Source organism: Oncorhynchus nerka, linkage group LG6, assembly GCF_034236695.1.
Source record: "Oncorhynchus nerka isolate Pitt River linkage group LG6, Oner_Uvic_2.0, whole genome shotgun sequence".
Lineage (NCBI taxonomy): Eukaryota > Metazoa > Chordata > Actinopteri > Salmoniformes > Salmonidae > Oncorhynchus > Oncorhynchus nerka.
The window spans coordinates 36448057-36465877 of NC_088401.1; the positions used below are offsets into that span (position 1 = coordinate 36448057).

The window sequence follows — 17821 nt, forward strand, 5'->3', positions numbered from 1 at the left end:
CAGCAAGAACGGCCAAGTCTGGTGCAGTCCACGAGGAGGAGATGCACTGCAGTACTTAATGCAGCTGGGGGCTATACCAGATACTGACTGTTACTTTTGATTTTGAACCACCCCCCTCTTTGTTCAGCGACACATTATTCCATTTCTGTTAGTCACGTCTGTGGAACTTGTTCAGTTTATGTCTCAGTTGTTGAATCTTGTTATGTTCATTCAAGTATTTACACATGTTGAGTTTGCTGAAAATAAACGGAGTTGACAGTGAGAGGACGTTTCTTTTTTTGCTGAGTTTATATACTTCCACACTATGAGGTTGAATAATACTGTGAAATTGTGAAAATGTTGATAATGCCTTTTTAGTGGAAGAGCTGTTTGAAAAGACTGCATGACGTTTCAGCCTGTTTAGGTGGGATGAAGTTTTGGCCTGCCTGGTGACATCACCAGTCAACAGTTAATAGACCAATAAGAAAGAGAGTTCCAAACCAGTAACAGCTCATTTTAAGTTTTCCCCTCCCTACTCAGACTACTCCCAGGCAGTCCTAGCAAAAATCTTGCTTGAGAAATTGCTATTTTTTTGACCATTTTAATTGAAAACATTCACAGTAGGGTACTTAATTGTTATCCAGAAATGATTTGATACTGAGATAAAAAACAGATGCATTGGACCTTTAACTAGTCTGCTAAGATACCCTCTGAGCTGTATCCGGACTGACCCGGTGCAGCGCTGTCCCAGGGTGAACCTCCAGGGGGCGCTCAGCTCCTTCCTATCCCACCTGAGGGAGAGCCTGCAGACTGTCTGTGGCTTCCCAGCCCGCATGACCAGCAAGCCCTGCTACCACACCACCAGCCTGCTCAGCATTGCCTCAGCACAGGTACAGGGTGCACACAAGTGGTGCGCGGGTCAGCTGTTTGTTCACCCGCACATGCCCGTAATTGCTAATAATCCACAACCGCCCGACTATATGTGATGAAGTGAAAATCTGAGGCCCGCACCCGACCCTAACCCGCTGATATAGAAAATGCTCTATAGGCTACAGTCAAAGACTGCGGAAAGATTTTTGGACAGGGTGTAGGACATTTTGGTAGGCTATTTGTTCGTCAACTAGATCCATGCAGCTTCTCTTCTGTCATTATATGTTGCCCTAGAAGACTAAATAAACCCTTGCTCACCAGTATAATGTCTTGAATCGATAGAATGAATGCTTAAATCTAGTTGACCAAGTTTTCTCTGTCAAATTCTTTCATGGAGCAAAGTCCTTTAGGGACTGGGAGAAAATGCAGTAACTCCCAAAAAATGACATCAGTTTGATCTGTTGTAAGGAAATAGAAAGGTGTGAAAACAATCCAACATGTTTCTGATAAGATTTCAGGTTGGCTTGGATGCATATTTTATGTGGTTAAAATACTAGCAGCTTTTATGATGCTGATAAATATAGTACCTCTACAGATGGTATCTAACTGAGCATTAGCATTCTCTCAAGATGCAGAAAGACATAAATCATATTTCACCACTCCTGTTCCCGTGTCAAAATGTTGCCTATATTTGGTGTAGGTTATTATTTTACTGCAAGAAGTGCTTCATTTTGCAGGAGTTAATATTAAGGCTATGTGAGAGGTCCAGATTTCACTTTCCATTTAACCCATTTGAACAGCAGGCTACAATTCCCTTGACGTACCATAGGCCTATTTGAAGTCTATTGTCTTGTGACTGTGTATGCACATAACAAAGTGCATTGCTATCATCCTCTTTTAGCACTTCAACCAATCTTTCCCAAACATTACTTTTCTGGCCTTCCCTTCACTTTCACTCCCCTTTCACAGCTTTTCTCTTATTCAATTAAACTCCGACATTGCCCTTTTTGCCTTCGTGGATTGAACTTTTTCTTCCCGTTCCCAAAAGCATTTGGCGATTGGTGTGTAGGCTATTTGGCACAGTTTAAGCTTGTGCACTAATGCCAGATAGCCTAAAATAATGAGAGAGAAAAAACTCTATTAGCCTATAGATCAGGGATGGGTAACAGTGGCTCATGGGTCTCATGGGAACAGTGGCTCATGGGTCTGCAAATATAAATTGCACAAGAGTGATACATTTATGGATTTTGTATTGTTTTCTCTCTATTCAACCCACCCGCCCTTTATCTGTTTATCTGTTGCCGGCTGCGATAGACCACCCTCTGCCCTCAGCTGTGCTCTGGACACCATATGTGAACTGATTGCCCCCCATCTATCTTCAGAGCTCGTGCTGCTAGGCGACCTAAACTGGAACTGCTTCACACCCCAGCCATCCTACAATCTAAGCTTGATGCCCTCAATCTCACACAAATTATCAATGAACCTACCAGGTACCACCCCAAAGCCGTAAACACGGACACCTTCATAGATATCATCCTAACCAACTTACCCTCTAAATACACCTCTGCTGTTTTCAACCAAGATCTCAGCGATCACTGCCTCATTGCCTGCATCCGTAATGGGTCAGCGGTCAAACGACCTCCACTCATCACTGTCAAACGCTCCCTGAAACACTTCAGCGAGCAGGCCTTTCTAATCAACCTGGCCGGGGTATTCTGGAAGGATATTGACTTCATCCTGTCAGTAGAGGATGCCTGGTTATTTTTTTTAAATGCCTTCCTCACCATCTTAAATAAACATGTCCCATTCAAGAAAATTAGAACCAGGAACAGATATAGCCCTTGGTTCTCTCCAGACCTGACTGCCCTTAGCCAACACAAAAACATCCTATGGCGTTCTGCATTAGCATCGAACAGCCCCCGTGATATGCAACCTTTCAGGGAAGCTAGAAACCAATATACACAGGCAGTTAGAAAAGCCAAGGCTAGCTTTTTCAAGCAGAAATTTGCTTCCTGCAACACAAACTCAAAAAAGTTCTGGGACACTGTAAAGTCCATGGAGAATAAGAACACCTCCCAGCTGCCCACTGCTCTGAGGATAGGAAACACTGTCACCACAGATAAATCCACTATAATTGAGAATTTCAATAAGCATTTTTCTACGGCTAGCCATGCTTTCCACCTGGCTACCCCTACCCTGGTCAACAGCACTGCACCCCCACAGCAACTTGCCAAAGCCTTCCCCATTTCTCCTTCTCCCAAATCCAGTCAGCTGATGTTCAGAAAGAGCTGCAAAATCTGGACCCCTACAAATCAGCCGGGCTAGACAATCTGGACCCTTTCTTTCTAAAATTATCTGCCAATTTTTTTTGCGACCCCTATTACTAGCTTGTTCAACCTCTCTTTCGTGTCGTCTGAGATTCCCAGAGATTGGAAAGCAGCTGCGGTCATCCCCCTCTTCAAAGGGGGACACACACTTGACCCATACTGCTACAGACCTATATCTATCCTACCCTGCCTTTCTAAGTTCTTCGAAAGCCAAGTCAACAAACAGATTACCGATCATTTTGAATCCCACCATACCTTCTCCGCTATGCAATCTTGTTTCAGAGCTGGTCATGGGTGCACCTCAGCCACGCTCAAGGTCCTAAACGATATCTTAACCGCCATCGATAAGGAACAATATTGTGCAGCCGTATTCATTGACCTGGCCAAGGCTTTCGACTCTGTTAATCACCACATCCTCATCGGCAGACTCGATAGCCTTGGTTTCTCAAATGATTGCCTCGCCTGGTTCACCAACTACTTCTCTGATAGAGTTCAGTGTGTCAAATCGGAGGGCCTGTTGTCCGGGCCTCTGGCAGTCTCTATGGGGGTGCCACAGGGTTCAATTCTTGGACCGACTCTCTTCTCTGTATACATCAATGATGTCGCTCTTGCTGCTGGTGAGTCTCTGATCCACCTCTACGCAGACGACACCATTCTGTATACTTCTGTCCCTTTGGACACTGTGTTAACAACCCTCCAGACGAGCTTCAATGCCATACAACTCTCCTTCCGTGGCCTCCAATTGCTCTTAAATACAAGTAAAACTAAATGCATGCTCTTCAACCAATCGCTGCCTGCACCTGCGTGCCTATCCAACATCACTACTCTGGACGTTTCTGACTTGGAATATGTGGACAACTACAAATACCTAGGTGTCTGGTTAGACTGTAAACTCTCCTTCCAGACTCACATCCAACATCTCCAATCCAAAGTTAAATCTAGAATTTGCTTCCTATTTCGCAACAAAGCATCCTTCACTCATGCTGCCAAACATACCCTTGTAAAACTGACCATCCTACCGATCCTCGACTTCGGTGATGTCATTTACAAAATAGCCTCCAATACCCTACTCAATCAATTGGGTTCAGTCTATCACAGTGCCATCCGTTTTGTCACCTAAGCCCCATATAATACCGACCACTGCGACCTGTACGCTCTCGTTGGCTGGCCCTCGCTTCATACTCGTCTCCAAACCCACTGGCTCCAGGTCATCTACAAGACCCTGCTAGGTAAAGTCCCCCCTTATCTCAGCTCGCTGGTCACCGTAGCAGCACCCACCCGTAGCACGCGCTCCAGCAGGTATAGCTCTCTGGTCACCCCCAAAACCAATTCCTCCTTTGGCCGCCTCTCCTTCCAGTTCTCTGCTGCCAATGATTGGAACGAACTACAAAAATCTCTGAAACTGGAAACACTTGTCTCCCTCACTAGCTTTAAGCATCAGCTGTCAGAGCAGCTCACAGATTACTGCACCTGTACATAGCCCATCTATAATTTACCCCAAACAGCTACCTCTTCCCCTACTGTATTTATTTATTTATTTTGCTTTGCTTTATCTTGGCCAGGTCGCAATAGTAAATGAGAACTTGTTCTCAACTTGCCTACCTGGTTAAATAAAGGTAAAATAAGAAAATCTACACTATATTGAATTACCCTAAACCCGTCCACACTCACAGGTACAGGACTACAGACTGTCGTTGATACAACGTGTGTCATTTTTGCACACATAGACGCACGTACTGGTACAATATACAATTGGTGCTGCTCATATTTCTCATGTATTTCAAATTACACATGCAAGATTCCTACGTTTTAGAAGTTTTACAAAAGAGACACTATTCATGATAAAGATTTTATTTTAATAGTAGATTTGTAATATTTCCCACTTTAGTTTTATCTGTACAATTTATCTTCACAAAATAAGATTTACGCATTACATTTCTCTAGATCCAAATGTATGTTTGACAGTTTTTAAAAATTCCAAACTGTCAGAAAGGAGGTGTGATGATAAGTCCTCCCGATAGGCTGTGAGAAACGAGCCGAAAGAGAGAGAGAAGGCTCAGGTTCCCTCCTCCATCCACCCACCCTTTCTGGTGATTGATTAGTAGAATCTGGGTGAATAATACAAGGCAGAGAAAATCCTTGAATTTTCAAGTTGAAACAATGGCAAGCGTTCTGCTAGCAGCTAGGTCATATCCTCTTCCCTGGGTCATATTCATTAGTATTCACCGTAGCAAAAGGTTTTGCAATGAAAACAAACGATTCATAATGGATAACTTCAGGTTAGTCCCTCCCTCTTTCAGTCCGTTTTGCGTCTGTTTGGTGCCTAGTGAATACGACCCTGGTTTGTTATTGCCCACAGATGTTGGTGGTGGAAGCTCTCGCTGTCAAAGTGAATAGAGGTTTATTTGTGCTGGACCTGGAACGGGACGCTGTTATTAAAGCTTGACAAATTATGTGGGAGCTTGTTGAAACACCCTACCCACTGGCCACAGACGTCAATTCAATGTCTTTTACATGTTGGTTCAATGTAATTTCATTGAAATAACGTGGAAACAATGTTGATTCAACCAGTGTGTGCCAAGTGGGTATTTACAGTGTTTAATTAAGAAGTTAATGAAGTAGAACTTGAACTCACAGTAATCATCCGTTTTACAGGAGTAATAACTGTATATGTACCTAGATTTGGGGTAACGTAATATATGGTTCATAGGTATTGTTGAGTCATTATGGATTCATTTCATACATTTATAATATACAAAGCTGGTGCAACTCTGGCCGTTATATCATATTTTTTCAAAATGACCTACTGCAGCATGAAGGTATATTGTTAATGTGACAAACATGCTGCCAAATACTAGTTAATTTGCAATACAACATGTAATGACGGTGCAGTTACAGTACATCCACTTTGAAGCAAACGTTTTTTACTGAACTGCAGTACAGTTTCACTTTTTTAATTCCCAGAACTGTATGTTCCCATGTTCCAACATCACTGCACTGTGCATTCCTTTGTGGTCGCAGGTGGCTAGTGGCAAACCGGTGAACTTGACGACCAAGTCAGCTAGCAGGCCCGTGCTGAGTCAACTCCATGCCTCATGCCCCCTCAAGCCCTCATTTGGGGGGGCACCAGGTGCCCAGACTTTCAGCCAGCCAGTGGGACAGAGTGGCAGCAGCAGCTATCTCAGCACTGGGAGAACCCAGGGGGTCCATCCCACTCCCACTCAGAGTTATACCCCAGGGAGAGGCTTGCCCTCCTCCTCTCTCTATCGCAGTGCTGCCCCTCCCCAACCCACCACACACCCCAAACACAGCCAGGCCCCACCGACTGGACCCAAGATGGTACCCATCTTCAAGAACAAGGCCCTCCCGCGCCATGTCAATGTCACCCAGCTTCTGGCTGAGAAGCAGCAGAAGAGAGCCGAGGAGCAACAGCAGACACCTGTGTCGGGACAGAAGAGGGCCTGCCCAGCCTTCTTCTCCTCTTCCTTTTCCTCCTCGTCTGTTCCCCTCTTTTGCATTCCTCGTCTACCTCTTCCAAGTGCACAGAGGAAGCCCGCCGGCCCACTCCAGCGTCCATGCCTCACTTGACCCCCTTTCCGCGGCCTGAAGGGGTTTCCCCACATTCCTCCCAGGTGCACGTCAGTGAGAGAGCTTTCAGAGTGAGGGACGAGATCGCCTCAGGTCCCCCTCATCTTCTTCCATCTGGTCTGCTAGGCAACAGAGGGGTGAGTCACCACCAAACACACTCTAGATTTAATTGTAATTTGAGATTTAGTCCAATCACATTTCAGTTGAACTTTTTACTGCAGTGGGCTAAATCAGGGTCACACCGAGTGAGTCATTTAACATTTACATTTAAGTAATTTAGCAGACGCTCTTATCCAGAGCGACTTACAAATTGGTGCGTTCACCTTATGACATCCAGTGGAACTGCCACTTTACAATAGTGCATCTAAATCTTTTAAGGGGGAGGGGGTGAGAAAGATTACTTTATCCTATCCTAGGTATTCCTTAAAGAGGTGGGGTTTCAGGTGTCTCCGGAAGGTGGTGATTGACTCCGCTGTCCTGGCGTCGTGAGGGAGTTTGTTCCACCATTGGGGGGCCAGAGCAGCGAACAGTTTTGACTGGGCTGAGCGGGAACTGTACTTCCTCAGTGGTAGGGAGGCGAGCAGGCCAGAGGTGGATGAACGCAGTGCCCTTGTTTGGGTGTAGGGCCTGATCAGAGCCTGGAGGTACTGAGGTGCCGTTCCCCTCACAGCTCCGTAGGCAAGCACCATGGTCTTGTAGCGGATGCGAGCTTCAACTGGAAGCCAGTGGAGGGAGCGGAGGAGCGGGGTGACGTGAGAGAACTTGGGAAGGTTGAACACCAGACGGGCTGCGGCGTTCTGGATGAGTTGTAGGGGTTTAATGGCACAGGCAGGGAGCCCAGCCAACAGCGAGTTGCAGTAATCCAGACGGGAGATGACAAGTGCCTGGATTAGGACCTGCGCCGCTTCCTGTGTGAGGCAGGGTCGTACTCTGCGGATGTTGTAGAGCATGAACCTACAGGAACGGGCCACCGCCTTGATGTTAGTTGAGAACGACAGGGTGTTGTCCAGGATCACGCCAAGGTTCTTAGCGCTCTGGGAGGAGGACACAATGGAGTTGTCAACCGTGATGGCGAGATCATGGAACGGGCAGTCCTTCCCCGGGAGGAAGAGCAGCTCCGTCTTGCCGAGGTTCAGCTTGAGGTGGTGATCCGTCATCCACACTGATATGTCAGCCAGACATGCAGAGATGCGATTCGCCACCTGGTCATCAGAAGGGGGAAAGGAGAAGATTAATTGTGTGTCGTCTGCATAGCAATGATAGGAGAGACCATGTGAGGTTATGACAGAGCCAAGTGACTTGGTGTATAGCGAGAATAGGAGAGGGCCTAGAACAGAGCCCTGGGGGACGCCAGTGGTGAGAGCGCGTGGTGAGGAGACAGATTCTCGCCACGCCACCTGGTAGGAGCGACCTGTCAGGTAGGACGCAATCCAAGCGTGGGCCGCGCCGGAGATGCCCAACTCGGAGAGGGTGGAGAGGAGGATCTGATGGTTCACAGTATCGAAGGCAGCCGATAGGTCTAGAAGGATGAGAGCAGAGGAGAGAGAGTTAGCTTTAGCAGTGCGGAGCGCCTCCGTGATACAGAGAAGAGAAGTCTCAGTTGAATGACTAGTCTTGAAACCTGACTGATTTGGATCAAGAAGGTCATTCTGAGAGAGATAGCGGGAGAGCTGGCCAAGGACGGCACGTTCAAGAGTTTTGGAGAGAAAATAAAGAAGGGATACTGGTCTGTAGTTGTTGACATCGGAGGGATCGAGTGTAGGTTTTTTCAGAAGGGGTGCAACTCTCGCTCTCTTGAAGACGGAAGGGACGTAGCCAGCGGTCAGGGATGAGTTGATGAGCGAGGTGAGGTAAGGGAGAAGGTCTCCGGAAATGGTCTGGAGAAGAGAGGAGGGGATAGGGTCAAGCGGGCAGGTTGTTGGGCGGCCGGCCGTCACAAGACGCGAGATTTCATCTGGAGAGAGGGGAGAAAGAGGTCAGAGCACAGGGTAGGGCAGTGTGAGCAGAACCAGCGGTGTCGTTTGACTTAGCAAACGAGGATCGGATGTCGTCGACCTTCTTTTCAAAATGGTTGACGAAGTCATCTGCAGAGAGGGAGGAGGGGGGAGGGGGAGGAGGATTCAGGAGGGAGGAGAAGGTGGCAAAGAGCTTCCTAGGGTTAGAGGCAGATGCTTGGAATTTAGAGTGGTAGAAAGTGGCTTTAGCAGCAGAGACAGAAGAGGAAAATGTAGAGAGGAGGGAGTGAAAGGATGCCAGGTCCGCAGGGAGGCGAGTTTTCCTCCATTTCCGCTCGGCTGCCCGGAGCCCTGTTCTGTGAGCTCGCAATGAGTCGTCGAGCCACGGAGCGGGAGGGGAGGACCGAGCCGGCCTGGAGGATAGGGGACATAGAGAGTCAAAGGATGCAGAAAGGGAGGAGAGGAGGGTTGAGGAGGCAGAATCAGGAGATAGGTTGGAGAAGGTTTGAGCAGAGGGAAGAGATGATAGGATGGAAGAGGAGAGAGTAGCGGGGGAGAGAGAGCGAAGGTTGGGACGGCGCGATACCATCCGAGTAGGGGCAGTGTGGGAAGTGTTGGATGAGAGCGAGAGGGAAAAGGATACAAGGTAGTGGTCGGAGACTTGGAGGAGTTGCAATGAGGTTAGTGGAAGAACAGCATCTAGTAAAGATGAGGTCGAGCGTATTGCCTGCCTTGTGAGTAGGGGGGAAGGTGAGAGGGTGAGGTCAAAAGAGGAGAGGAGTGGAAAGAAGGAGGCAGAGAGGAATGAGTCAAAGGTAGACGTGGGGAGGTTAAAGTCGCCCAGAACTGTGAGAGGTGAGCCGTCCTCAGGAAAGGAGCTTATCAAGGCATCAAGCTCATTGATGAACTCTCCGAGGGAACCTGGAGGGCGATAAATGATAAGGATGTTAAGCTTGAAAGGGCTGGTAACTGTGACAGCATGGAATTCAAAGGAGGCGATAGACAGATGGGTAAGGGGAGAAAGAGAGAATGACCACTTGGGAGAGATGAGGATCCCGGTGCCACCACCCCGCTGACCAGAAGCTCTCGGGGTGTGCGAGAACACGTGGGCGGACGAAGAGAGAGCAGTAGGAGTAGCAGTGTTATCTGTGGTGATCCATGTTTCCGTCAGTGCCAAGAAGTCGAGGGACTGGAGGGAGAAATAGGCTGAGATGAACTCTGCCTTGTTGGCCGCAGATCGGCAGTTCCAGAGGCTACCGGAGACCTGGAACTCCACGTGGGTCGTGCGCGCTGGGACCACCAGATTAGGGTGGCCGCGGCCACGCGGTGTGGAGCGTTTGTATGGTCTGTGCAGAGAGGAGAGAACAGGGATAGACAGACACATAGTTGACAGGCTACAGAAGAGGCTACGCTAATGCAAAGGAGATTGGAATGACAAGTGGACTACACGTCTCGAATGTTCAGAAAGTTAAGCTTACGTAGCAAGAATCTTATTGACTAAAATGATTAAAATGATACAGTACTGCTGAAGTAGGCTAGCTGGCAGTGGCTGCGTTGTTGACTTTGTAGGCTAGCTGGCAGTGGCTGCGTTGTTGACACTACACTAATCAAGTCGTTCCGTTGAGTGTGATAGTTTCGACAGTGCTGCTATTCGGGGGCTAGCTGGCTAGCTAGCAGTGTTGATTACGTTACGTTGCGTTAAAAGAACGACAATAGCTGGCTAGCTAACCTAGAAAATCGCTCTAGACTACACAATTATCTTTGATACAAAGACGGCTATGTAGCTAGCTATGTAGCTAGCTACGATCAAACAAATCAAACCGTTGTACTGTAATGAAATGAAATGAAAATGTGATACTACCTGTGGAGCGAAGCGGAATGCGACCAGGTTGTTGAGTGAGGAAGTTCAATTCGGTGGACGTTGGCTAGCTGTTGGCTAGCTAGCAGTGTCTCCTACGTTAAGGACGACAAATAGCTGGCTAGCTAACCTCGGTAAATAAGATAATCACTCTAAGACTACACACTCTAAACTACACAATTATCTTGGATACGAAGACAGCAAAGACAACTATGTAGCTAGCTAACACTACACTAATCAGGTCATTCAGTTGAGTGTAATAGTTTTTAGTGCTGCTATTCGATAGACGGTGGACGTTAGCTAGCTGGCTAGCTGGCTAGCTGCTGGGCAGATAGCAGTGTAGACTGCGTTAGGACGACGAAATACGATAATTAACGCAATTATCTTTGATACAAAGACGGCTATGTAGCTAGCTAAGAGGAAATTGCTAAGATTAGACAAATCAAACCGTTGTACTATAGTGAAATGTAATGAAAAGTTATACAACCTGCGGCCGAAGTGTGAATGCGACCGCTCGCTCCAACCCGGAAGTGCAAAAAAAAAAAAAAAAAAAGTCTTGGTAGTCTTAAACAAATCTCCTTTGAAACAAAGGTATACACCTCACACACATGGTTATGAGCTTTAAAAAAGAAGACACCTGTACCATATCAGATATAGAGGTTTTTGTTTGCATCCCAACGTTACACTATATATACTATACATCACAGAAAACTGAAAACAAAACTATTTGACACAGAAACACTGTATTTGAAGCGTTAAAAAATAAATAATGTTTATTAATGTTGAAATTATGAAAAATAGGAATAACATTCCACCCCTTTGATTTATTTTACTAGGCAAGTCAGTTAAGAACAAATTCTTATTTTCAATGACAGCCTAGGAACAGTGGGTTAACTGCCTGTTCAGGGGCAGAACGACAAATTTGTACCTTGTCAGCTCAGTGATTCGAACTTGCAACCTTTCGATTACTAGTCCAATGCTCTAACCACTAGGCTACCCTGCCGCCCCATGAGGCCACTAGGTCATTTTACTGCAGGAAAGGGCTACGATGGGATTTCAATCTTAGGAATTAAGATTAGCTCACCTAATTTAAATATAAGGGCATATCTCCCATTGCATTCAGTGCTTGATTGTTTGCGTGAAGTCAATGCTTTTCCCAGGTGAGGATTTGTCCCTGTACTATATGTTTGAGACTGTGCAGTAGTCAAATATGTTTTATGTGTGTGTATTTGCTGAGGATTTGAATAGTTTTTTTAAATTAATTTTTTAAAATATAAAGATATATTGTATTGTAATTAAAGTAATGGGTTCTCACCTCTCAGGGGGACTGGTTTGAGTCAAAACCAAAGAAGCCAAAGTCTGCAGTGCAGGATGTGGACGTGGAGAAACACGCGAGAAGTAACCAGGTATGTCCTTTACTATACTTTTACCTTGACCTTTACCATAGCTTTGATTTACAGTGAAAAGTATGTATTTTGCAAATGTTCTGCGTGTTGAGAGAGGTGATAAATTCGACAAATGGTTTGAGGGAGGCAAAACATCCCACCAAAGCAGGTTGATTAGGGGACGATACATCAGAGTAAATGTTTAGCAAGATCCATAAACCGAATAGATTTTCCCACTACACCCCTGATTGAATTCCATTACAAGCTTTTACTAAATGAGATCCGTCTTGTGTCTTGTTCTCGAGCTAGATACCATTTTTTACAGATACTATTTCACAAAAGTTACGACTCGGTTGATCATTTTTACGAGGGAGCCGGGGGAAAGTTTATTAGAATGATTGCTGCCATTTTGACGGATTCGTTTTCGGACTGGGACACACATGGGCACTGAATGGACATAGAGACCTTACCTAATATACTTCAGGGATGGCTAGATGTAATCTATAGGGATGTTACTCTTCAAAATGACTTTACAGCATCTGCATAGTTCATTATTACAACTGCAGTCATTTATCTTTTGTAGCTGCATTGGTTTTGGTTTTATTTGAATAAACACAGGTAAGGTAAACTATGGAAGTCTGAGTAGATTTGAGCTTTTAGGTCATTTATACTTTTTTTCTGTAAGCAAACACCCAATGAAACCAGGAAATTTGCCAATATCTACACCCAATCAACAGAAAGTACATTTCCCTGTACAATGAAGATTGAACAAAACTAAGGATCTCAACACATAATGTATGGAGGATTCACATAAGAAATGTCTTGATGTTTGATGTGCTCCCCCCTCAGAAGGAGAAGGTGTCTCCACTGTGTCTGATGACATCACGCTCAAACCGCTAATTGTAAACTAAGCTGAAGGATTTTCAAAAAAATATATATTTCCTTATCGGTCCAATTCGAGAGCTATAATTCAGAAACTAAAGTAAGCTAAGTAAGCGTCCGAAAGATGACATTATACAAAGATTACAGTATACCTGTGAGGAAATTCTCTACCACCTCAGATTTTTTTCTTGACCTACAGTAGGATAAGAAGGATGTAAGAAGGGTTTTATGAAATACATTTTACTGATTGATTGGCTTTATGATTGAACATGTCTTGTTTGCTATTTATTCAGCTGTCGAAGATCAATGTGACGACCCTGCAGGCCTGGCTGAAGAGCCGAGGAGTGGTGGTACGGTCCAAGGAAAGGAAAGAGGAGCTGGTGTCAAAGGTCATGCGTTGCCTGAGTGAATCTTGAGTAGTGAGGGTCACCTTCCAGACAGGCACAGAGAGGGTCATTTTACACTATTCAACATCACAGAGAACGAGCTGGTTTTAAGGGTCATTGATAGTGAGCTTTGTATTGCTATCAGGTCTCTGTGTTATCATTCTTGAATGATATGTACTGTACCTGTATGGTGTTCTTGTTATGAAGTTAATACCCACTGGGCACAGAAGTCAATTCAACTGAGGTAGTAAGATGTTTCTGGCCTTGAGTTTGAGGAAAGAACAGATCATTTTATGTAATATATTTATTGAATGTATTTGTTTAACATAAAAAGAGTAATATATCTCCTATTTATATAGTTTTGTTTTATATATTAGTAATTTTTATTAATCCCCATTTCTTGCTTTTCTTGTTCAAGATGTAATTTTCTGTAGTATGTCTGAGCTTTATTTCAGAAAAGATCAAAGCAAATGTCTGTTAGTACTTATTCAATATTCAGATCCTTTGAAATTGTGCATACACATTGATTGCCATAATAAAACAAAGATATTTTTAATATTAAATAGAAAAGATTCCCCATGTAAAATTAATATGGCCCCCTTACACTTTTTGCTCTCAGCAGAGTGAATGTTCTGTGACCAGACCTGGATTCCAATACTATTCGAAAATCTTCAAATCTTTTTTTTTTTCTTTTTTTGTGGGAGCGTTTGCTTCAACCTACAGGAGTGCCAGGTGGCCGGCGTTTGCACTTTGGGGACTTTTCTATTAGCTCCACTGCAAAAGTCAAACAGATAAAGTATTTGAAATGATTTCAAATCGAATTTGAACCCAGGTCTACCTCTGACCTTATTGATTGAAGTGTGCTATGTTTACTGAGCCAGCCAGTCAACTCACAAATTCTCTTCAATGCCTCTCTCTAGCCAGGTTTCCATCCAACCTTTAAATGCAAGTAAAGTACATGTCAGATAAAAACATGTAATGACAAGCCTGATGAAAACAGCTAATTTGTCGCTAAACTTTCCAAATGTCGACAAACCAAAATACGCTAGACAAGGTGGGATATTTAAATTGTGTGAGAAATGGTGGTGGAAGCGCCTTTATGCACAAATATTGATATAATAATTATATCAAAGTAAACTTGGAGTCACGCAATGATATGTTTTGTGGTCCTCCAACTATGACTCTGGAAAGCATGCAGTTTATTAGGCTACAGATGAAATAAGTTATGATGAACTTCACAGGGTGGTGAAAGTGCAAGGTAATGAGCTTGATACTCCTTTTCAATAAATATTGAGGGTTTTATTCTGGTGACTGATGCTTGGCTGCCATTTGACAAATAAAAATAATCTTGCTCTTTCGTCCATAATCATTTCATCATGTAGGCTATACCTGCACTGTATCTGCGAGCTGTTGTCTAGAGCGCATGTGCCAAGACCAGAGTGGGCACATTAGCTATATAATTTCTTGTGACAAAACCATCAGTAGAGTTGAAAATGCGATGGAAACTTTATTTGGCACATGGGAATTTAATAAAAAAAGTTATTTTCATGTGAACTATGTCATCACGCATCGCCTATTATCCGTAACAAGTCAATTTGATGGAAACACACAATACGCATTTTGTTTTCATGCAGATTTTAGAATATTCGCATGAAAATGTGTCGGTAGTTGGATGGTACCCTAGCTAGAGACAGAATTCTAGAGTGTGATGGCTATTGCGACAGCACAAAAGTCTTGTATAACTAAGTATGTAGGAAAGCTCTGCAATGGTTGTTGGAGACATCTGTAATGATACCCTCAGTCTGGATCAACTGCAAAAGAGTAAAAAGCATTTGTGTGAAATTTGATCGCAAGCATCAGAAGCCAAACTGCGTGTCTTTCAAAGAGGAGACTTAAAGCTCTTTCTTTATGGTTTATTCGGGCAAAAGCTTAATGATCCGTACAAATCTGACATTGAGAGCTTTGCATTGAGTTTCAACTATTCTTTCAAGGTTTTTTAAAGCCATTATTTTGGAGGGGTGGTATTTCATACATCACGGTTTTTAATGTGAAACAGACCGTGGGAATTTTTCCTCTTCCCTTTCTTGGCTTTAAGGACAACTGTTAGGCATTAGATTTAATGGCTCCAAGCATCATGGTCCTTTTATGGATGCATGTGCTCTTTGTGACAGTAATGTGATATTACTTTGATAATTAGTCATTACCTAATTTCACTCGCTACTCTACCTTCTCTTCCTCTGTATCCACTGCTAAAGCCACTTTCTATCACTCTTCATTTCAAGCTTCTGCCTCTAACCCTGGGAAACTATTTTCCACCTTCTCCTTAATCATCTTCCCCCTTCCCTTCTCCCTCTCTGAGGACGACTTTGTAAACCACTTTGAAAATAAGGTAGACGACATCCGCTCCTCATTCACTCAGACTATTGAGTCCACTGGTCCTACTCACACAGAACTACCCTACGCCTTTACCTCTTTCTCCCCTCTCTCTCTAGATGAAATCCTGCGACTAGTGAGGAGGTCTGGCCGTCCAACAACCTGCCCGCTCGATCCCATCCCCTCCTCCCTTCTCCAGACCACCTATAGAGACCTTCTCCCATCCCTCACTTTCCTCACTTCCCTCATCAACTCATCCCTGACCACAAGCTGAGTCTCCTCTGACTTCAAAATGGCCCGAATTGCTCCCCTCCTCAACAAACCAACTCTCGACCCCTCCTACATCAAAAACTACAGACCGGTATCCCTTCTTTCTTTTCTTTCAAAAACACTTGAGCGTACTGTCTCTGACCAACCCTCTCGCTGTCTCTCTCAGAACGATCTTCTTGACCCTAATCAGTCAGGCTACAAGACGGGTCACTCAACCGAGACTGCTCTTCTCTGTGTCACGGAGGCTCTCTGTACTGCCAAAGCTGACACACTCTTCTCTGTTCTCGTTCTCCTAGATCTATCAACTTCCTTTGACACCGTGAACCATCAGATCCTCCTCTCGGGGCTGGGCATCTTAGGCTCTGCACAGTCTTGGTTTGCATCCTACCTGGCAGGCCGTTCCTACTATGTGACATGGAGAGGATCTGTGTCTAGCCCCCACTGCTCAGTTCTAGGCCCTCTTCTCTCTATACACTAAGTCACTCAGCTCCATCATATCCTCACATGGTCTCTCCTATTATTGCTATGCGGATGACACTCAAATACTTTTTTCCCTTCCCCCTTCTGACACACAGGTGGCGACATGCATCTCTGCGTGCCTGGCAGATATCTCATCTTGGATGTTGGCCCACCACCTCAACAAGACGGAGCTGCTCTTCCTCCCGGGGAAGGCCTGCCCATTCCAAGACCTCTCCATCACGGTTGACAACTCCACGGGTCCCCCTCCCAGAGTGCAAAAGAACCTTGGCGTGGCCCTGAACAACACCCTGTCATTCTCTGCAAACATCCTAAATCCTCCCATGTCACCCCGCTCCTCCGCACACTCCAGACTGGGGGCGAAGGCTCACCTTCCAACAGGACAACGACCCTAAGCACACAGCCAAGACAACTCAGGAGTGGCTTTGGGACAAGTCTGTGAATGTCCTTGAGTGGCCCAGCCAGAGCCCGGACTTGAATCTATGGAGAGACCTGAAAATAGCTGTGCAGCGACGCTCCCCACCCAACCTGACAGAGCTTGAGAGGATCTGCAGAGACGAATGGGAGAAAATACAGGTGTGCCAAGCTTGTAGCGTCATACCCAAGAAGACTTGAGGCTGTAAACGCTGCCAAAGGTACTTCAACAAAGAGTTTCTGAAAACCTGTTTTTGCTTTGTCATTATGGGGTATTGTGTGTAGATTGATGGGGGGGTTATTTAATCAATTTTAGAATTAGGCTGTAACGTAACAAAATGTGGAAAAAGTCAATAGGTCTGATTACTTTCCGAATGTATGTTTGTCTCACCTTGCTATCTTAAGATAAATGCACTAAATGTAAGTCGCTCTGGATAAGAGCGTCTGATAATGACAAAAATGTAACAATTCATTACCCATAGTACAGTAGTTGTGTTTCACTCGTCTTACAGAGAGACATCATCTATGCCATAGTCCAACATACATTTTGTCGAATATGGGTTTCATATTTCATTTACAGTGCCTACGGGTACTATCAATTACTGTGGGGTGTGATTGCTTGGCAATAATGTGTTTGTGTGGCATGCTATGGAGAGAAATGGAGGCCAAAATCACATCAAAGCTATTGGCCTTAATCTCTTGTCACTGTGGAGACAGACTGACAGACAAACAGTCAGAGAGGTGTAGAGACAGACAGGTGCAGACAGTCAGTCGGCGAGGTGTAGAGACAGACAGGTGCAGACAGACAAACAGTTGAAGAGTTAGAGACACACAGACAGAGAGGTGTAGAGACGGAGACTAGACAAAAAGAGGTGTACAGACAGGTGTGCAGCGTAGCTGGAGGAGACGGAGGTTGAGTTCCTCAGAAACACCCTATTTTTAAATGCTGTCGCTCCAGGGTTGGAGTGCACATTCCGCGGGCTGAGGCATGCCGTGTCTCGCACCGGTGTGCAGTTTATTCACGGGCTGCTGCATGACAATGCTCTGTTTACCTGAT

At 45.0% G+C, this 17821-nt stretch overlaps 1 protein-coding gene across 1 annotated transcript in view; it reads left to right on the forward strand.

The window, feature by feature from the left end:
• LOC115130425 (uncharacterized protein C18orf63) overlaps window positions 1–14692 on the forward strand; it is a 43723-nt gene extending 29031 nt beyond the window's left edge. Inside the window, 5 exon segments of the mRNA XM_029661569.2 lie at window positions 683–869; window positions 6198–6675; window positions 6678–6901; window positions 11900–11983; window positions 13138–14692. Coding sequence (XP_029517429.2) covers window positions 683–869; window positions 6198–6675; window positions 6678–6901; window positions 11900–11983; window positions 13138–13260 — 1096 coding nt within the window. The 3' untranslated portion in view covers window positions 13261–14692.
• The last annotated feature ends 3129 nt before the right edge of the window (window positions 14693–17821 follow it).